This window comes from Parambassis ranga, chromosome 2, assembly GCF_900634625.1.
Source record: "Parambassis ranga chromosome 2, fParRan2.1, whole genome shotgun sequence".
Classification (NCBI taxonomy): Eukaryota; Metazoa; Chordata; class Actinopteri; family Ambassidae; genus Parambassis; species Parambassis ranga.
The window spans coordinates 4,550,409-4,572,015 of NC_041023.1; the positions used below are offsets into that span (position 1 = coordinate 4,550,409).

Below are 21,607 nucleotides of genomic sequence, written 5' to 3' on the forward strand. Positions count from 1 at the left end.
TACACCCCTTCAAAACAAAAGCTCAACAAAATAGCTAATTGCCAAACGTTGCACTGGAGAGCGATTTTCTTTGTATTTTCTATATTGATTTTTTTATTAATACACACTCAAGAACTGCGCTGAAGTACTAATTAATTTCTAACATTTCTATTTTACATTATTCTGCTACTTTCTGCCATTTTAATTTGAAAAGATTCGCAGATTTTCTGCTGTTACGTTGTTTAACTTGACTCTCTCTCTCTTCTCCATCTACATTGAGGGAAATCCGTCAGGAAATACCAACCATAGAAAACAACGTCATATCCGGTTAACTTTTTCTACATTCTTTACGTCATGTTCTGATATCAGACTTTTGGCTGATGTAATTTTCCATTCTCGTCCTGTCAGATCAGTTTTTCTTTATGAGTGGGTGTAAACACAAACTCATGTGCGCCTTATTGTTGCATGGAGTTACTCCCTCCACACAGCAGATGTCTCCAGAATACACACAGCTGCAGTAACTATGAGCCACAGAAGAAAACAACCAGGAAGAGTGGCTCAGCCTGAGAGCTTCATGCTTGTGTTTATTGTGGAGCTTCCAGCATGGGGAGCATGTAAATAGAAGCACAAACATCCGATTTGAATCTTAATCATCTTGTTTTGTGAAATCAGGATGGAAAAAGTGATCAACTGCTTCAAGAAGAGTCCAGATGCTGCGGCTAGGCTGATCTGCTTCCCCTGGGCAGGTGGAGGCTCCATACATTATGCTCGCTGGGGAAATATCCTCAGCAGCTCCATTGAAGGTAACACGTATTGATCCTTTGTATTATTGCTCTGATTGAAAGGTGAAATTTAAATGTTTTAATTCGTTGTGCTTTCCCAGTGTTTGCTGTCAAACTTCCAGGCAGAGAGAGCCGAGCCAAAGAGCCGTTCTTCCAGAGCATGCAGCAGATAGTGGATGAAGTCATTGGCGTGCTGTTGCCGGTGCTGAAGGAGAAGCCGTTTGCTCTGTTTGGCCACAGGTGTGATGAGATCAGTTAAACATTACCAGGATGAGGTTTTATCTGTTAACCTTCATTTTCTGGTGCGTTACAGTTTTGGTGCTTTCACAAGCTTCGCCGTTGCTGATGCTCTGAAGAGATTACACAATATTGAACCTGTTCACATCTTTCTGTCTGGAGCTTCTGCACCTTTTGTAAGTAAAACACATACACATACCTGCTATTAAGAGGTGGACAAGGTCTATAACAAGGTACATGTCACACACATAATGTTGACGAGGAGAAGGAAGGATGATAACATTTGTTATTGTTTGTCTTTCAGTCAGAGACTCGTATCAAAGCCCCAAAAAGAAGTGAGCTGTCAGATGAGGATTTTCTCAAGTGGTTGATTTCGATTGGAGGGACTCCTCCTGAGCTGCTGTCGAGCCCCGAAGTCCTGAAGCTCTTCCTTCCAGCGCTGAAGGCCGACCTGCACGTTGTGGAGAACTACAGGTGGGTTCTTTGTAACTCCGCTCGGTTCAATTTAAAGTGAGATTGTGAGTAACTGAAGAGTTTTCTGCAGGTGTAACAAGCCGGACAGTCCATTTCTCGCCTGCCCGGTCACATGTTTCGATGGCAAGGACGACATCCCTCATGATTTACAAGGTCAGTTCACTGAGATCCTGCAGGGTTTGTCCTAACTTGTGATGGACGCCATCTTTAGCCCCCAGTGAAACACTCTTTTCTTCATGTTTTTTTTTTATTAACAGCTTGGAAAGACGTCACATCAGGAGATTTCACCATCAGGATGTTCGATGGGTCTCATTTCTACCTGAAGGATCCCACAAATGAAAAAACAATTTTAGACTACGTCACAAAACAATTGGAAACATCAGAAATGGACTACTTGTAATGTTGCAGAACAATTTCTAATTGTCTTGAGATGAGATTTCATTCTGTATCATTCCACTGTCGCGCCTCAGGTTATTGGAATAAAGTCTCCTCTTTGTTTTAATGAATTCTACTTCACACAGTCTTAGCTTGAAAATGAACTCCACAAAAGATGAAAAATTTTCCCCTTTTATTCCTAAATACACATTTATAAGCATACAGTCCAAAGCCCGGTCGGTCAGAGTTAGATAATGTCCATGTCATGTCTTTATTATACATGTGATGTTTAGACCGTTGGCTTGTCAAGTTTAACACAGAAAACACACAAATACATGTTCAGATTACAGATTTAAAACAGATCATATGTCACTATTATTACACAGTATCTGCACTGCACATCCAGGGATGAGAAACTCCTCCAGGGTTTGATTTACTTTAAACCAGAGGAGGAATATATATGATAATGATCAACATGTTTTTACTGAGGAACAACAGAAGAGCCCAAAGGTTATTGAGCCTGTCAATGTTTCGTCTACAAACGCAGAACAGAGTTTGGAAAAGAAAACATTCTCTAGTCAATATTCAGGCAGTGCAAATTCTGAGGAGAGGTTATGTGTCTTTCGGCAGCTGTGATCAAACACTGCTACAAGTGGCTGTCATCTCTGTTCGGAGGAGAAGGTGGAGGTGGTGGCAGCTGGTCGTCGTCCCTCTGCTCCGTGGTGGGAACATCGGCCATCACGAAGGAGTCAGTGCTGTTAGCGCTGATCCGAAGAGGAGCCAGGCGGCGCAGGTTGCTGGGCGTCCACGGCAGCCTCACTTGGGCTCGCTGGGATGGAGCAACCGTGTTGCTGTCGAGCTCGGCCTCCACCAGCCACGGAGGGATCTGAGTTGGTGCCGCTGGGTCTATGTCGGGCATGAAGACTGGGTTCTCTATTCCAGCTGGTATGGGAGAAATAACTGAATCAGTGCTGGCAGAGTTGGAGGGCTTTAGATTAATGAAGAAAGTGGTGGGTTTTACTTTACCTCCGGGTCTGTAGGTGACTCTCGTGGGGGCAGAACCGTAATGTGGGTCATAGCCAGAAGCACTGTCTCCCTCTGAGAACTCAAAGTCTAGAAAGGAAAATGAACATTTCATTGGTAATAGACCCATTAAGTGCTGTCAGTGTATATAACTGAAATGTACAAACCTTCATCACCAGAATGGTAGCTTTTAGCCTTGTCTGATGACTTTCCATTTGGCATCTGTAGCAGGAACAGGAGCGATAAAAGCTTATAATTATGCATAATTAAGGGTCTGACTTACACTTGATGCATGTCAGGAAATACAGAGATGAATTCTCAGGCTTTGACCTTCTGCTGCTGTTCTTTCTTGTGCTTTGTGATGGTCTTCGGTGGAGCGACACCCATCTTTGCAGACTTGAAGGACTCCAAACGGTTCCTCATGGTTCTCTGGAAGATCTCCTGCACTTCATTTTCATCCTGGTTGACATCAAAATGGCTGCGGCTGTACCTGTGTCGATGCTGTTAAGACGGAAACAGGGAGACACTGTCACTTTTATGCACAAGGAGAGCCACGGTGTGTTGTGTTTTGAACATGCGTACCTGCTTTCTGCTCTTGTAGAGATGCTGCTCCAGAAGGTGGTGGGCGTCAATGTCCTCGTTCTCCCTCGTACCCTTCATGGTCTGCTCATGCATCTCTAAGCTCACTGTTGGTACAGGGTCTCTTCTACAGGAAGAACCAATCATGTCAGCTTTTTAGGGCAACATCACATTAGAAAAGAAGTACTGAAACATTTAAGGTCAAATATTGAGCAGAACTGGAGCTAAACGATGGATTGTGGCCACAAGGGGGCAGTGTCTAAGTAGCTTAAAGCAGGTGATTCTGTTTCTGGATAGGAGATTCTCATATTTCCATGTATTCATCTCCCTGGTTGTGTGTGTTTTCTCACCTCATGTCTGCTGGCATTGTACCATAGTTGTCGGGCATGTTGGCCATGATGTAAGGCATGACCTCCGAGAAGTCATCACCAAACTTCTTCTTGAAATCAACGAAAGCATGCTCGTTGCGGATAAACTCCAGCGAGCCTCGGCGCTCACCCTGCAACAGCATCATAAGAGTAACGGCTGAATTACACTGAAACACAGCGACAAACACAGACGGACGTACAGCGTGACCCTCACCTCAGTCACGTAGCTTATGGCATCCTTGAGGTTCAGCTGCTGGAAGACGTTAAAGATTTGGTCCTGGTTCTTCCTCACTGATGGCTTCAACAGAAACCTTGACATCCACCTCTCCTCAAAATTACTCCACCTTTGCAGTAAGAAAACAAACCACTGCAGCTTCATACAAACATTCAACACTATTTAAATAACTGTAAAAAGCCTTCACATACTTGTCCCTGAAGTAGTTATGTCCTATTTGTCCTGATATGTCTTCTATGGCCACCAGGATGTGATTAAATGCCTGCAGCACGAGAAGAGAAAGACTCAGTGACAGCTGGACTTTGAACTGATGGATCAGAACTTCTGCAATATAGAGATTTACCTTATTTTGCACTTTTTCTAACAACGTGAGCTCGCTCTGTTCAGCTCTCTTTACTTTAAGCCACGTGACAAGAGGTTTCATTGTTATTCCCTGCAGCGGGGGAGACAAAATAATCTGTATTAAGCAGCACTTACATCCTATTTCTGCTAATAAACGGGTCAATGTTTACCTGCAAGATGACGGTGAAGTACACAACAATAAGAGTGGTGCCGACCATCAGGTTCTTCTCCTTTATTTTATTCTCATCCAGCAGTACAGCCAGGCCATATGCGACAGCCCCTCGCAGGCCACCGTAGCTCATAATCACCTGATCTATGAGTTCCACAGGGGCCAGCCTGGTCTGGTTCAGGATCCAGGTGAGAAAAAACACACCTGTAGTATACACATACACACACACAGCGTCAGCTTCGTGACTTCAGATCCTCCTGATAAAACCTGACTGCAAAGACTAGATACTCACCAATAAATCTATACACCAAGATGAAGAAGAGGGTGAGGAGGATAAAGCCCGTGTTCCAAACCCAGATCGTCTTGTCAATGGCTGAGATGCCGAGGAACACAAAGATCATGGTTTCGGATCCGTTGGCAAAAACCTTCATGGCATATTTGACAGTCTTGACAGAGTCTTCGTCCATGTTTGCATTGATGTACTTCTGACAGCTCACACCACAGAAGGTAATCCTGCACAGACACAAACATGAATATTTATGCCTATATATATAATACATTTGCAGCCAGACTGACATGGAGTACTTACGCAAGGATGGCGGACAGGGAGAGCATCTCTCCTGTCAGGTAGGAGAGGTATCCTAAGACAAAGATGAAGCCTGGCTCAATGATCTGGACTTTTTTTGTGCATCTGGTAAGAAGTGAGATCAGTATGCCAAATGCCAAGCCCACAAGGGAACCTCCAAAAGCGACCACGAAGAAGGAAACTGCAAAGAAGAGCATGTACAAACAGTTATATTCACACACTATGTTCCTATTCATGATTGAATACATGTCATGTCTTACCTATTCCTTTAACGATCTCCGCAGCATTGATTGCAGGCCCTCCCAGGGACACAAAGGCATCAAATACATTGAAAAGCACCTGAAAGAAGAAGAAATGCAGCACATATGAAACACTTTTAAACTACTGGGATGGACACGCTAGGCCTCCGCACTGCCTTTAGAGAGGTGCAGGCATCTGAGGGTAATGCCTTTGTGTCTTGTAGGCGTGCTTTTTTCCATGAGGGTCGTCTCTGCAAACGGCTTCTTAGACAAAATCAAAACATGTAACAGCATACTTACCACTGTTACACCATCGTTGAGCAGCGACTCTCCAAACACCCAGATGAAGAGGACTTCATTAACATGGACCTGTTCAAACACTGCAAGGACAGCCACGGGATCCACGGCGGCAATCAGGCTGCCAAACAAGAGGTACTGCAGAAGACCGATGTCCAGGTCACCTGCAGCACATGAAATGACCACATTCTAATGACTTCATCCATGAGCTAAACCTGAACATGCTGCTCCCTCTCTCTGAGTGTGCCTCAGTATAATACATGTGAAGTTTCTCTTACCCATAGCTCCTCCTATCTGACAACCCCAAAGTGACAGCCCCAAGCTGGCGGCATTCCAGCAGGTCCCAATGATGGCATGGATCAAAATGGCTCCCAGGTTGGTGAAGAAAAGCTTGTTCGGCATGGAGTAGCCCGCGTCCAGAATGATTTGAGGCAGCAAAAAGTAGAAGAATACTGTGGGTTGGAGCTTGAAGGTCTGCGCCATGTCTGCACCCCAGACCATCCCACCCAAGATGAAGCCACAACAGATGAGCAGAGCGCTCTCTGGGATGTAGGTGGTGACATGGTGGTTGGCCTCGATGACTAAGAGAGGAGAGGAGAGGAGGACAGGAGAGGAACACTGCAACTTAGCCTTAAAGGTAAAACTTCTGTGAGGTTGATGATCAACAGCTGCACTCATCTGAGAAGGCATCTCTTTTTATGATTAACCAGCACAGAGAGACGTATGAGGTCTCTCTGCGTAACTAAAGACAGACTTATGCTCAGGGTTACTCCATTTAATGGCCACGCAAAGTGTCACTAAAGCTTATTTAATAATGAAACCTAATGGACCATTTCAGGGTCACACTGCTGACATTTTCCATTCAAAAGCAGTTGGAAATTATTAGCATGTCTGCACTGTGTTAACCCAAGGATTCAGAAGCTAAGAGCACAAGTGAAAGGTCAGTGTTAGCATTTAGCACGCATTTAGACAAAGTTCTAAATATTATTCAATGAAGTGATTTTATTGCAATTTACGGCACAAGCAGGAGGAAAAACAGAAGGAGCTCTTCTGTCCTCTGGAACAGCATGGAGCCCGTCACACTGTTTGTTACATACAGGAATAGATCCACAGCACAGTGCGATAAAGTTACCAGCCCTCAAATGTTGTTGTGTCATTTCTGCATTGGATTACTTTTGTAATAGGAAAAACATGATGTCATACGTTTTTTTAAAGGCTGGTCTGGGTATGTGACAATAAACAATGTGATGACAGCGACTGGGTCTGCTGATAGATGATCACACACACACCTACACACCTTCTGACTGAGGGTTGTTAGGACCATATGATACAAGAAAAAAGGCTTAACAAATAATCAAGAACATATTGTGATTGAGATTGTAGGATCTTGCAAAAAAATAGGATTAGGACTTTCATTTTGAATTTGACCATATATAACAGCAGCCAAATACAAATAATTGTAAAAACAGCTGATCATTCAGAGAATGTTTTGGAGCTTTAAACCTTTGGTAAATAAACTTTCTACACAATTATCTTCCTTATAAAAAAGTACCTTACTTGTACATTTACTGTTACATACCCATTTTACACAAAAAAGCCACCAGTATCCATACTAAAATCAGATAAGGGGTCTCCACATGGTGCCACTTAAAGGTTACGATAGATAATCCTGTGATGCTCGAGCTGTGCTCCTGTTTAGTCTGATTAGAACTTGACATCGGATGCGATTCCTGACGCGCTGCTTCGCCTTTTACCGACAAGACGATGCAGATCAGTAACACTGACCCCAGCAGCCAGACACAAATGTTTCCACGGTGTCCCATTTGAGCGTCCTTTGTCTCGTGCCCGTACAACCCTTGAATGTCAGGGAGGTAAAGCTGTCTGTCCCAGGGCCAGACTGAACTGCTGGACAGAGTCAGACCTCTCTCCTTATTTTTATGTGACTCACTGGTGTTTACTATCTTTTTTACTACTTTGTCTCCATCTCTCTGTCCCCTGACTTTGTATCCTCCCACAGTCTGTGCGGTCAGCAGTGAACAGTGTGCAGAACCCTGGACTCAGCCTTTTATATCTACTGTACCTCCTCCATGACCAAGGTTGTGTGTGTTACAAAGGGGGAGGAACGGATGTCCAAAAAAAAAACCCTTTTGGTTATTCAGTCACGTTTGAAACATTTACTAGTCACTGCTTGGTTGTACTTTCCAGTTCCTGACACTTCCACTGAAGTTTGTCATGACACATTTTCTGTGTGTGTGTGTGTGTGTATGAATGATTGGGTGATAGAGCAGAGGTCATTGATAGATGTGTGTAGGCAGGTATGTTTCCACAGTTTGTGTCTCAGTAATGATTGACACTGGTGTCACTTAATCCTAGTTAAAGACTCCCCTGATATCAGAGCAGGCCGTTCTCCTGAACAAACCTAGACATCCTGCCGTCTCAAACTAAGCTAGCTAAATGTGTATCAATCCGCTGCTGGAAATAATTCCCAGAAAGTTCAGGTTCTTGTTTGGCTAACATCTACTAAAGTTTAACGTTACCTGACTGGTTTAGGAACGTAATGATTCTTCAACTATTAAAGCTACCGTAGGGGAGGTCTGTCACCCCCTACTGGCAGTGAGAGTTATTACACACATGCTGTCAGCACACGATGTGCTCCGACAGATGAATTTTCCTCTGATGCATTACATAATGTGGATTAGCTAAGCTAACCTTGCTCAGACGACAGAAAGGGGTCATGAGAAATGAATCCTCGGTTCATTTTGCTGACATTATTACATTACCTATTATCTAAAAATCATGAACGGGAGAATCTAGTCTGGAGAGTTCTGAACTATTTCCAAAAACAAAACTGACTTTCCAGGGTTTTATATATATATATATATTGGAACGTGCAGTTCTTTTTGGTTCAGAGCATCCAGCTGACAACAGCTTCTACATCTGTCTTTGCTCTCACCACACAGAATGACTGAGGTTGTTCACATGTTGTTTTCTTTGGCCAGCAGTGGCGTCCTGTTTGAGAAAGGACAAGGGACAATGGCCTCAATGGATGAACTGGTTTGATTTGGTTGCGCTCTGGCAGGTGTGAGACAAAAATATAAGATGCACTGTTTGTTAAATGCAGTTACTTAAATGCAGTTACTTATAGTCTTTTAATAATTAAAGCAGCTGTACTGAACGGCATTTTCAATGCTATAAATAATCCTAATAGGAACATTTAGCTGCACCGTCTGCACAGCCTTATTAACAAATGACCTAATACATGGTGCTAAACAGTGGCTTGTCTTTAACTTGGATCCTTTAATGATTGTAAAATGACCACAGCTCTGTGCAGAGAGGTCGACTTTATGGCGAAAAAAGGGGGAGGTCAGACAAAGGTTATTTTCAGACTGGGAGGTACAGGAGCTTATTAAGATTATTATTTTTCATGAAACCATGTAACATGTGTCATAATAAAATATGTCATTTGTGACTTCAGAAGATATTTAAGGAGTCAAATATAGATAATAGGACAGATTATTCATCATTTCTGGTCAAAAATAACACGGAACCCACGGACGCAGCATCCAAAATGTCACCAAAGGTCTCAGGTTTTCTGTCTGATGTTGGCATAGATTATAAACCACCGGACATCCAGTACAACAAAATAGGGTGGAGTGGGAGTGTCTTATTTCTTATCCTCTGAGGTTGCAGTTTGTTAGTAATATTAACAATAGCATCTTGTACGTCATGGAAAACACACTGACTGTAAATGTTAAACTGAAAGTTGATATATGGGTTGTAAAGATGTTGAGATGTAGAATGAGATGAGCTCTGAGCTCACAACCTACATAAATTGTCCCATTGTGCTGCAGAGGGACACAACCAAGCACTGTAAATTAGTAAAGAGGAAATATGATCATAATAAAATTGGTGCTATTGTCTGACAAACCAAGATGAGTAAATGAGCTCACAGCTTCCTGCTGTCTGAGTCCTTTTAAACAATGAAGGTTTGATCCTTCAGGCACGTCAGATATGTCTTGTGTAAATGCTGCCATTATCCACTCTTAGCATGTTTCTAAAGCTTAAAGGTTTTAAAATAGGATCTGTGTGGGGAATCTGGAGTATTATCACTGGCAATATTACAGATATAAAGTTTTAAAATGTTGTAAATCAACTTATCAATTAACAACTTTTCAGCAAAAAGTCACACAGACTAACCTTAAAAATGACCTTAGCCTGACCTATGTCATTGCTTGGTTATCTAAACAGTCACTCACTTCCTGCATCATATACAGTCAATCACAGTCCCATATGTGTGTCAGTGAGGGCACACACACAAACACACACTCATTAAAGTACATGGTCCTTGCTGCAGTGCACTTGAATCTGTTATGTATACAAGAATTGCTAATGACACTGTTTTGTGATCACAGTAGGACATCTGAGTGATTTTCAACAGAGGTCAGGTGCTTTATCCTGGTCCAACCTGAACTCTTTGATCAGCTGATACATATCAATTACTTCATCACATTTTTTAAACGGTAGCCTACACATTGACACGTTTTACAGCACAGTATATAGTTGGAACAGGCTGCTACAGTGGACAACATTTGCTATTTTGAGGATTATATGTGATCTATGGTCAATTTAACGGAGCCTGTTCATGCACCTTGTTCCTTTACAGGTTCCCCTTTCCAATAGTATACAGTCCTCTACCCGGCCGGCTATCAGCTGGAAGGTTCTTCCTTATGTCCTGCTCAAGGTTTCTTCCTGTTAAAGGGAGTTTTTCCTGACACTGTTGCTTTTAAGGGGGTTCAGGCCATATAATGAGCTATATAAATGTAATTACATTCAATTGAATTACAAGATAGATCATTAATCTGCACCCACACATTTCAACAAATATACTGTATGGATCCGGCCTCTGTGGGCTATGTTGGACTCACTTAGTTTGCAGAGCCAGCAGACCAGAATCCACAGGGCGACCAGGTACGGAGCGCTGACATGGCCCCACTTCCAGGTGACGATAGGCAAGGTGGTGATGTTGGGTTTGTCATGTCCACCCTCGCCTTCCGTGGACGTTTCGTGGCCCGTGTCTGTCCCGCTCTCTGAGTTTGAGGTGTCCGTCTGACCTGCACTCATGGGGAAAGGTTGTGGCTCCTCGTAACCCAGGCTCGGGCCTGTGGACACCACCAGTACCATGCAGAGAAAAAGTGCAAAACGCCAAGTCGTTGCCATGGTTTCTGAGGAAAAGTCTCTCATCCAACTGTTTTTTTTTTTTTTTTGGCCTCTGTTGATGAAGTGCTCAGGTGAACCTCAGAATGTGTGATCCTGTTTCTGCATCTCCTCCTTCCTATTCAAGACTCTTTCACTTTGTTCTGAGATATATCCACATCTCTATCTGGCCAAAGCATGGTGACCCACTCTGCTCTATACTCTGTCAGGGATACAGCTTTTTACAGCAGGTGAGGCTCAGCCCATTCTGATGCTCATCTATCTCCACCCACTTTGAACCCAGACTGACTAGTTTGGGCACTTTATTCAGTGGGATATTTGATGTTCTTGTAATTTCTTTCACTGCTGTAATCTTTCCGGTGGAGAATTAGAAGCAGTTTCTTTTTTACACACTTTCTTTTACATATAACACACTTTTATGTGAGCTTGGTGTATAATTCCACTTTTAGGATTCATATTTTTTCTTACTAAAGATTATGGAATCTGGATGGTATAAAGCAGAATATCCTGCAGGTTTCCTGGTGTGAGGGATCCTTTAAATGATTAATTCTTATCTATTTAACACAGGAGATATTTGGCTCTACCTAAACCCTCTTTACTAAAAACTTCCTTGATGGTATCTGAGAGAAACGTATTCATTGGTGCACGCTATCTATTGATAACGGTGCTGATAATAATATCAATTTCCCAAACCCTTCCTTGTAAAAGCTTATCAGGTGTTACATAAAGCATCCTCCAGGTTTAGACTTCGTGTTCACACATATTCTGTATATTCATGTGTGGGTTTCAAAGGTAACTGGCCAAGCAGCTTATGTTGTTATGTACTAATCTCGGTCAATATTTTATATGTATTTATTAATTTTTTTTACCTTTTATATCTTATTTTATATTTATTATTTTGATTGCTCTTATTTCTTATACCGTGCTCTTCTTCTGTGGCTCAAACCAGGACCTGAGGCCATAACAACAAAGTTCCTTGAATCCTTGAATTTGACTCAAAGTGTGTGTGTGTGTGTGTGAAGGAGCACCTGCACCTCCAACATCCCCTCCGCTGCCATTACGCACAGTGTTGAGCCTGTATTGCCACTATACATATGTGTTTAGGTGACACAGACCTTCATGTGAACCTTAGTCTGGACATGCCGTTTCTTTTCCATGAGTATTTAATCGAAGTTTTCCCCTTAAGCAGGCCATTCAGTTACAATTTAAACAGCCATATCTGCCCTTATTCTCATGGAACAAAGCTCTGGATATTACATTGATGCTCTCGCTCTAAAGAGCATAGAGTAAATCAGCACATTAGTTTTCGACGTTGAAGAAATGTGCTGTCAGGTACTTTCTGGAAATTCAGTATTTTTACAAAAATCCCAGTGAACAGACATACACAGGGAGTATCGTCCTTGCTTTACAATTTGCTTCCTGGTATGTGAGGCATATGGATAGCCAGCAGTGCATTTAATTTAGGATTACTCGAATTTTTAATTCAGATAATGTTAGGATTAGAGTTCAGGACCCAAACCAGGAGATAGGTAATCCACAGACAGACCGGAAGAGAACACGGCATTGACGCAATATGGCCTGACAAGGACAAAGGGGATCAGAAGACTCAAATACAAAAGGGGTAACAAGACACAGGTGGATAAAGACTAAGTAAAACACAACGAAATACACAAGGAAAACAAGATTTTCAAAATGAAACAGGAAACAAACAAAACCCGGCAACTACACCAAAACAACAATGAAAACCAAGGACCCACATCCAAAGGACAAGATAAGTTATTCTCCCATTTCCATGCAGCCATTTTTACTTGAAATAAAACTCCAATAAACTCATTTAAACCCCCTCAGAGTCATGCTGGCGGTCTATTTCACAACACCAGCATGATCTTCAGGGAAGTCTGAGTTGTTTGCACAGCAGTTCTGTTAACAGTTTATGAGTAAACTGGCTGCATCACTTGTTGCTGTGGCTCAAAGAAAGGTCTGACACTTGGTTCTAAGGTCAGTGATAAACAGAGGAGTCTCTTAAGTTTAAATGAATCCTGCCAGAAGGAAGTTATCGTGCTCTTTACCATGTAAAAGTGTATACAACAGTAAATATCTTAAAACCAGGAATTGAGATGCTACAACTCCCGAGGGGATCTGTAGGTCTGTACCAACAAAGAATTTCCCCTCAGGGATAAATAAAGGAATTATGGTTCTGATTCTAAATGGGCCAGTGTTTATGTCTCCAACACCTTCCTGCACTTATATGCATGTCAATGTCATTGCCAAGTTTATTTATATAGCACAGAGCCAAGGCCTACCAGAGTAATTTACACTAAAATACACGAAAGAAAAACAACACACCAGTACAGTAAGAAACAATGGTACAACACAAACACCCTCAATACAGGTGCCTGTACTCAGCCAAGGGCCAAGGTGAACAAGTGTGCCTTGAGCAAAGATTTAAAGGTGGAGAGACTGTTGCAGACTGCACAGTTAAAGGCAGCCTATTCAGACACGTAAAAACAAATAAAAGAATCTTAAAATCAATCCTGTACTTGACTGGAAGCCAGAGCAGTGAGGAAAGCACCGGAGTTATGTGCTCATGTTTGTTTGTCCCGGTTAGGAGAAGAGCTGCAGGTGGGGAAGCTCAGACTGTTCCATTCTAACAGACAGGGAGTTTGCAGGAGGCAATAAAAGTATGGTTGACTTTTTCAAGGTCACTCTGGCTCAGATATGGTTTGACTTTGGCAATAAACCTTAGGTGAAAGAAGACTTGACCACTGAGCTGACCTGTTTGTCCAGTTTAAAAGCATCATCAATAATCACACCAAGATTCCGAGCAGGACCAAGGGAGCCGGTAACGACCTGAACTAGATCAGGGCGACTGAACAGGACAGCCTCTGTTTAGTTCTCATTTCGATCCAAGTTTTCGTTTTAATGACCGAACGATCGAACAGAGGTCGTTGGTTTTGAACCCAGGTGGGAATCCTGTCTGCATGGAGTGTGCACATTCTGTGACGTTCTGTAACGCCATTCTAAAACATGTGCTTGTTTGGTTAAATGTGACGCAGCTGTGAGTGCAGTTATGTACAATGTAAACTGAAGACACAGCTTGTCATTGTTTGAAATGACTTGCATGTTTAGTGCTGATTAATGTTTATGCTGAGTCACACAGAGGAAGAAAAATTAGACACAAGACAAAATAAAGCTCTACTGGAATTTTCCACACTCCTGCTACCTGAGTAAAGCCTGCTCCATAACATCAATAGGTGTCGAGTAACACTCAGACAACAGATTATACAAACTCCTGCTCACATAGTAATTTACATTTAATCCTTTTCAGTTTTTGTGCCATTGCTGTTGCAGAAAGTGACACGCAGGTCTTAAGCAGTATTACAGACACAACAACAGATACAGCTGTGTTTTTCCCACTACTGAATGTATCTAGTAAAGTTACCAAAGGTTCTTCTGCCACACTGTCTGTTTATGGTGTGTTCAGAGGATATTAAATCAGAGCACCCGCATGGACATCAGTCATATGAAGGATGTGTAGTGACACAGAAATGTTGAGTAAACATACAGGGTGACCTTTGATACTGTATGTCCACCAATCTGACGCTAATAACCACCTATAGATTATTACAACTAAAAACTGATGATAAAGTCATTGTGGACACTGTCATACACAGATAATTACCACAATGACATCACTACAGCATAATCAAAAGAAGCCACCACGCCCAATAAATCATTCAACACAAGTTTAAGAATTGTTTCATAGATAAAAGGGATGTTTGACTTACATACCTCTGGAAGTTCAAAAAACATATTGACTGTTGATTCATTCATGACATCTTCTGTTAGCTCAGCTTGTCCTTTTGATGCTGTTTAAAGAGCAAAACAGAAACCTGTTGAATTATTTCCCACACATTTGGCAGCTTGTTAAACATTACTTGGCGTTGTACAACTGAAAATAGTACGTGTGCTTTATCTGTTTACCTATTTAGATGTGTTTTTGGTGAGGCGACAACTAAACAGTATGTTAAAATTAATGTGAGATATTCATGCATTTGCTAGCGTGTTTTATTTGCTCTATATTCTAATTTTTTGTCATTTATTGAGTCTATTAAATGTCCATGAAGTGTGAATGTGAATGGTTGATTATCTCTCTATGTTAGCCCTGTGATAGATAGCCTGGCAGCCTGTCCTGGGTATACCCTGCCTCTCACCCGTTGATGGCCGGTATGGGCTGCAGCCCCCTGCAACCCTATGCAGGATGATTAGAACATGGATGAATGGGCAAAAGGTCTATGAACATAAAATATCAACTTGCTCTGGCATACTGAGGGCTTTATTTAAAAAGCATTTTTTTCTATTCAGCTCTTGAAAGCTGCAAGGACTCAGATGGCCACTAGAGTCTCCCACAATCCCACACAGAGAGTATGATGGCTCAACTGCAACATCTTTCTTATACTCAAATGACGCTCAATATAAATACATTTATTTTTTTGTCTGGACATACAGACACTGATTATAGAGCTGAAATGATTTGTTAAAAAAATACCGGTAATTAGTCTTTTGACAGATAATAAACTGTAAATTATTGCTATACAGTAAATTCATTATTTTGGACAGTTGTGAGCCAAAAATAAGCACAAGTCTGCCACCAATAAGTGAAAAATATTAGTGGATATATTGCGGATTGTGAATTTGAGAGGTAAATAAAAGTCAATGACGGAACCTGGCTACTCATATAGCTTTCAAAGGTTCAGTAAAGCACACATTTAAGTGACGGTTTAGCAATTAACACCTATTAATTAGCCTATTGCTAAATCCATACACAGGCTACATTTTAAAACGTTCTAATGATTCAATAATTATCTTAATTATTAATAATGTATATAAGTCAAACCAGGAAATATAATAAATTGTTATTGCCGTGGTTTTTATCGTGTATTTGCTGAGGAATATGTTCGTTTTTTGTTAGCTCACCTGTTGATTGTTATGCTAGCGGCAATATGTGTCGTGCGCGCGCACCGCCTCATATCACGTTGCCAGAGATTCTGCGTGCGCGCGGACAGGACATCGCGGAAGAGGATGCGCCGTAGGTGAGTGAAAGAAAGGAAGGCAGTTTAAAACATGGCAAAGTCGTGTCCCTGTACACATTAAACGTCGTGTTTGGGGCGGTTTAACCGGACGTAGGACGTTTGTGACAACGTGTAACACCACGCTGTGTGTCGGCGTTTATAAACGGCAGCGAAACAGAAAGCAAAAGGACGATGTTGGAAGTCCTCTAACTTGGTGTTATGGGTGAAGTTGTCACGGGTAGAAAAAAAAAACATTTCCGCGCCACTACTACCATAGTAAGAGCTGGTATTTCCGCATTTTTTGTTGGTGAATATGTGTGATAGGATGTCAATTTAAGCTAGCAGAAGTACACAGCCTGAGAAAATGCTTCAAACGCGCTTCTGAATAAACTGATACGACACAGTGTTGGGCAGCGACAGGAGAGCCTGTTGACAGGTTGCGTCATTGATCAGCTGTTTGGGGTGAAAGAGCGGCTGGAAACACGCCAGGCTTTCTGTCTGGAAACAAAAGATCTGATGGCACCAGGCTGCTGTGAATAGATTCCATTTTAAATGAGCTATATCTGTATTTCTTACTATAAGCTGAATATAATAAGGGCAAAAAAAAAGCATTTTAGATGAATGTAATAAAACACAGCTTTCATTGCAGGTCATTCCAGGACATTCAGATGTCAGTGTGTCATGTCAAAGTGCACCACTGCTGGCCAGAAATAGACAAACACCAGTAACCATGCACCAAAACGGAGGTATCTTTATCCATCTACCCACATTTGATCACAACAGTCCATATTTATTATATATCATACATCTTCTGAGTAAACACTGTAATGTCTCTTACTCAGTGGCTGACATTTATTATCTTCCATGAGCATCATGAACCCATAGCTGTGTAACATGCACACACGATGCAAACCAAAACATGCCCCAGCCACTTTATCTAGCAAGATAACACATATTTTCAGTCCATGTAACAACAGATGTCATGGTTGAATAACACACTTGCTTGTTTTTTCAGTTCAAGAGGGGCTCACTCGTCACAGAGTGTACAGTTTATGCTCTATTTGCTGCTGTAATTGGAGTAATCCATAATAGCCTGATGAGGTCACTGTCAGCTATTCTTATGGAGTCGGTGCTAGATTAGTTTAAAGTATTCACCTTCAACCCTTGGCCTGACAGATAACAGGAGCACTGAGTTGTGTGGTCACTGTGATCAATGTGTTTACCCACAGAGTGATAGTCCCTTTTCTTTAAGATACACTGTAGAGTGCACATCACATGTCTGTTGCGTCGACAGCTCCGGTGGCAGATATAAAAGGAGAGGAGTGGAGGAGCTGCGGAGGTTTGAGTCTGTCTCTCTTGTCTTTCTCTCTTTCCAGCCTCAGATATGGACTACAAGGTTGTGTTTGCAACCTTGGAGCGAGTGTGTCGGGACAACATCTCTGTTTTGTGTGAGACCCCTGATTTGCCGTACGGCAGTGTCGCACAGCGCCTGGTCACATGCGTGAGGCAGATCCAGGAGCACAGCCGGGTACTGGAGCCTATAGTCGCCAGCTTCACTGCTGTTTATCACCACTACGACTTTGATGAACAAACGCCAGGCAATGGCTACCGTACCCTGGTTAAGGTAGGTTTTATTTCCACAGACTGGACGTGTAGTGGGGAAGTTTTGTCTCCCCCCTCTGTTCCTTGAATGCAGTTTGTTCCAAAAAAAATCTTTATTTTTTTTGTCAGGTTTTACTGTCGTGCCTTTTGCACATCATCCATAAGGGGCGTTACATCGCCTCTAACTACACCGGTGCCTTCTTCCGGGCAGACCACAATGTCTGTGAGATGGAGGCGTACTGCAGCGCCCTGTGTCAGCTCCGCGCCCTGCTCCATCTCGCCCAGCGGCTCATCAATGACGGCGAATATGGCCAGCTGTACTCCACGCAGGATAAGGAGCTGAACCACCGCTTTGTGCAGGAGTACAGCTCCATGCACAAAGCGTGTTTCTACGGCCGCTGTCTGGGATTTCAGGTCAGCTGCGGGACTTTAATTGGAGCTTATGTGTAAGCAGCACCTTCTTATTCATGTCCGTCTACTTTCCCAGTTCTCCCCAACCCTTCGTCCGTTCCTCCAGACCGTCGTCATAAGCATGATTTCCTATGGAGAGACGTACGGTAAACAGCAGTCTGGAATAGGTAAATCTTCTTGTCTAAATTTTGATGCCATGATATTGATTAAAATGGAATTCTCGAGCTTTATTCGGGTGTGTTTTGTTGGATCATGTGTTTTTCTCTCCCTGCAGGAATGGCAGCTCTTTCCCTCCTCACATCAGGAAAGTACGTCATTGATCCAGAGCTGCGGGGAGCTGAGTTTGAACGCATTACACAGAATCTGGACTTGCAGTTCTGGAAGTCCTTCTGGAACCTCACAGAGTCCGACCTTATAACAGTATGCAGGGTCACATACACTTCCTCTCCAATCACCTGAAGTGCTCCCCCCTGTGTTAACCTTACTCTCCTGTCTGTGCAGGGCTTCAGCCGAATAGCCTCTAACCCGGTCCAGGTGAACTTCACCCTGACGCTGCCTCCAGTGCCTCTATGCCTTCCTCTGGCCTCAGACCCCAGCCTGTCTGTCACTGTGTCCCCTCCAACCGCACACTCTGGGCCTGGGCCGGTCCACATGCGTCTCATCTCCTATGAGATTCGAGATGGACAGGTAAGGCCCGGAAAATACACACACGTTTATTCAGGAAAACTAAGAAACTAGAGGCATGATCCGTCCTTTTCACAGGACAGCGAGGAGCTTCTCACTTTTTCACGGACAGATCCTCCCCCCATCTCTATGACCCATCTACCCTGGGTACAGAAGCAGCCTCGCTCCCCCTGGCTGCTCATCCACTTTCACGGAGGAGGATTTGTGGCTCAGACATCCAGATCTCATGAGGTACGCTATCACTGGGTTAATACTACCACTTCATCTCTTAACTCCATTAAATAATGTTTAATTTATGAAACAATTAGGCGCTCTCATCTCACTTCTATAAGTCTTCTCTTTGTACACCCTGCCTGTCTCAGAATTATCTTCGGAGCTGGTCGAAGGAGCTGGATGTCCCTGTCCTCTCCGTGGACTACTCTCTGTCACCTGAGGCGCCCTTTCCCAGAGCTCTGGAAGAATGTTTCTACGCCTACTGCTGGGCACTGAATAACTGTCATCTGCTGGGTGAGTTAAACTACACGGCAGCGACCTCTGTCGTATGATGGCTGGTCCTTTGTTTTCAAAATCATTTAGACTCTGGAAAACTGGAAAATGTACCCGGACATTGTTTTTTTTTTAATGCTATTGTTCGGATCCTAACTAGCTGTGTCTGTGTGTCTCAGGTTCCACTGCAGAGCGAGTGTGTCTGGCAGGCGACAGCGCAGGAGGAAACCTCTGCATCACTGTGTCCATGAAGGCATTGTGTACCGGTGTCCGAGTCCCTGATGGCATCATGGCCGCCTACCCTGCAACCTTGCTCACCACTGACGCCTCGCCCTCCCGCCTTCTCACGCTCATTGACCCACTGTTGCCTCTGGGTGTTCTCACAAAATGCCTTAATGCCTATGCAGGTATGTGGGCGTACAGCGTGTGTGTGTGTAATGGTCCATGCCTCATTTAACGCAGGAGTACTTTCCGGAACACAGATTATTTTGTGGGATTTATGTATAAACTGGAGGACGTCAGAGGAAGGAAAGATGAAAATAATTAACTGCCAACGTGTCTAGTCTGTTATTACGAAAGCTTGTGTCTCCTCTGCTAACCTGACGTCGTCTTCCTCCCAGGTGCAGAGTCTCAGGTGGTGCAGCCTGCAGTGGGAAGTGGCGACCTGAGTGCTCTGGGCAGAGACACGGCCATGCTGCTCAGTGATCTCACCCAGGGAGCCTCCAACTGGATCCAGTCCTTTCTTGACCCAGGTGCTTTACGCTCACGGTCCCAGACTAGGATCGAAACCCGCCGCACGCCCTCTCAGACCGCCGCACAAAACTCTAGAGATTACCCAGAGGGCTTTGAGCCCCTGCGCTCCAAGTGCCTGGCTGTCATTCACCCGACGTCCTGCCCTGTTATCAGGAACCCGTTTGTGTCTCCAGTCCTGGCTCCAAACAACCTGCTGCTAGGCCTGCCGCCGGTACACATAGTGGTAAGAAGAAGACTGTGTCCTAGTTTAATGGGGCTATAATGGGGGCTGTAATGGGGATGTTGCTTTGTTTGTGCGGGTAATTACAGCACAGGAGTGGATTTTTATCATGTAAAAATTAAAGATATCTTATGATATGATGTTTCTTGAATCTTTTCAGTTTTCCCTCTGTTCACTGTTTTGTCACTCTCCGTGTCCACGCAGGCCTCCGCTCTAGACGCCTTGCTGGACGACTCTGTGATGTTCGCCAAGAAGCTGCGAGCCATGGGCCAGCCGGTGACTCTGACAGTAGTGGAGGACCTCCCGCATGGCTTCCTCAGCCTGTCACAGCTCGCCAAGGAGACAGAGGTCGCTGCCGAAATCTGCATTGCACGGATGAGGGACATTTTTCAGCAGGAAAACCCGGCTCTCCCCGCAAACGCCCAAAACAGGAAGACACCTACCAGAGTGCCAAACCCTTCAAGCTGATTTATCAGTCAGTCTTTGGACTTCCTCATTTTTGTAAAGAAAAAAGAAATGATGAAATGTGGTGAGAGTGATGCATTTAAGAACGTTATGAGGATGCTTAGGCATACTGCACTTTAAACACTGCACAGCAATTTCTCAACAGATCAACTGACAAAAACAACCAGCTCCTAAATGATGATATATGAAGTATTTTTCTACCAGTGTCTAGATGCTGAGTGAGAATATTACAAACACACTATAACCAGCCTGATATTTCAAGAAGGGCAGATCTTGTGCCTTCACTTTAAAGCTGCAGCTGAGTCCTAAAGTTTGACATTGCCTACTTCATCAAACTGACCAGGTTTACAGGTGTACTTGTACAGGAAGCATACTCCTGATGCACTGTGGTAATATTAATATTGCTATTATATTTTGATGAAATGTAAAATCTGGTTTTGATAAGGAGGCCTTCACCAGCATTGGCTGGATATAACAGTAACTACAGTAATTTAACTCTCACTGTGTTGCTGTCTGAATTAAACTGTAAGAATCACTGCTGCTTATTTGACGTTTAATTATCGTTGTTTCAAACCCAAGCATCTGATCCCTTCAGTTTACGCTTGTGCAAAATCGTATCGTGTGCAATTAGGCGTCAGAAAAACTGTCACCGATTAATATTTTCCACTTGTCGGTTACGGCGATCAGTGCCTCGTCGTTATGACGCATTTTTTTATGCGACGTACTCTCACCATCACACGCAAGCGCGCACATGTGAGCCCATAATAACAATAATGGCGGAAGGCAGTGGTATTCAGGTAAATGATGCGGAGCAGCACGTTCCTAACAGAGGTTCAACGTCTGTCTCCATAAGCCGGAGCACGAAGAAAGCGCAACGAGGCCACAACGCCGGCTACAGGTGTAGTATATAGTGCCGCGCATGCGCATACGCGACATGCATTAAGCGTGGAGCGTTGGTTGTTGCCATAGTAACTGGATGTTTGCTCACAGAAAGATAGGAAAACATTACAACAGC

At 43.3% G+C, this 21,607-nt stretch overlaps 3 protein-coding genes across 4 annotated transcripts; 2 read left to right on the forward strand and 1 right to left on the reverse strand.

Moving 5' to 3' along the window:
* The first annotated feature begins 371 nt into the window (after positions 1-371).
* olah (oleoyl-ACP hydrolase) lies at positions 372-1,978 on the forward strand. The gene is made up of 6 exons (XM_028400525.1): positions 372-782; positions 863-1,001; positions 1,075-1,174; positions 1,303-1,472; positions 1,543-1,625; positions 1,730-1,978. The coding sequence occupies exons 1-6, from the start codon at positions 653-655 to the stop codon at positions 1,870-1,872; spliced, it is 765 nt and encodes a 254-aa protein (XP_028256326.1). The 5' UTR covers positions 372-652; the 3' UTR covers positions 1,873-1,978.
* A 45-nt stretch (positions 1,979-2,023) lies between these two features.
* LOC114432491 (sodium/hydrogen exchanger 3-like) lies at positions 2,024-11,105 on the reverse strand. 2 transcript variants are annotated; one of them, XM_028400523.1, is made up of 16 exons: positions 10,611-11,105; positions 5,964-6,266; positions 5,689-5,849; positions 5,410-5,488; positions 5,153-5,330; positions 4,856-5,076; positions 4,565-4,767; positions 4,396-4,485; positions 4,244-4,314; positions 4,032-4,161; positions 3,800-3,948; positions 3,453-3,576; positions 3,201-3,371; positions 3,038-3,092; positions 2,874-2,960; positions 2,024-2,789 (listed from the first exon to the last, which is right to left on the reverse strand). In XM_028400523.1, exons 1-16 carry the CDS (start codon positions 10,924-10,926, stop codon positions 2,494-2,496), a joined length of 2,634 nt encoding a protein of 877 aa, XP_028256324.1. In that variant the 5' UTR covers positions 10,927-11,105; the 3' UTR covers positions 2,024-2,493. The 2 variants fall into 2 exon arrangements, with proteins under 2 accessions (XP_028256324.1, XP_028256325.1); XM_028400524.1 differs by lacking the exon at positions 10,611-11,105 and adding an exon at positions 7,265-7,736.
* Positions 11,106-15,940: 4,835 nt separating this feature from the next.
* Positions 15,941-21,127, forward strand: lipea (lipase, hormone-sensitive a). Its single transcript, XM_028400238.1, is given in 13 exon segments — positions 15,941-15,992; positions 16,621-16,717; positions 17,348-17,595; positions 17,703-17,987; positions 18,061-18,151; positions 18,259-18,404; positions 18,486-18,671; positions 18,747-18,899; positions 19,031-19,175; positions 19,334-19,561; positions 19,775-20,130; positions 20,332-20,530; positions 20,533-21,127. Coding segments are annotated over 12 exon segments (2,181 nt in total). The 5' UTR covers positions 15,941-15,992; positions 16,621-16,701; the 3' UTR covers positions 20,661-21,127.
* Positions 21,128-21,607: the final 480 nt, after the last annotated feature.

Excerpts from the sequence above, each read along its gene's own strand:
- olah (XM_028400525.1), top strand. The coding sequence starts at position 653 with ATGGAAAAAGTGATCAACTGCTTCAAGAAGAGTCCAGATGCTGCGGCT. Across the intron at positions 783-862 it reads CCTCAGCAGCTCCATTGAAG|TGTTTGCTGTCAAACTTCCA; the intron begins GTAACACGTATT and ends GTGCTTTCCCAG. Across the intron at positions 1,473-1,542 it reads CACGTTGTGGAGAACTACAG|GTGTAACAAGCCGGACAGTC; the intron begins GTGGGTTCTTTG and ends AGTTTTCTGCAG.
- LOC114432491 (XM_028400523.1), bottom strand. The coding sequence starts at position 10,926 with ATGAGAGACTTTTCCTCAGAAACCATGGCAACGACTTGGCGTTTTGCA. Across the intron at positions 5,077-5,152 it reads TCCCTGTCCGCCATCCTTGC|GATTACCTTCTGTGGTGTGA; the intron begins GTAAGTACTCCA and ends GTGTCTGTGCAG. Across the intron at positions 4,162-4,243 it reads CATAACTACTTCAGGGACAA|GTGGAGTAATTTTGAGGAGA; the intron begins GTATGTGAAGGC and ends CTTACTGCAAAG.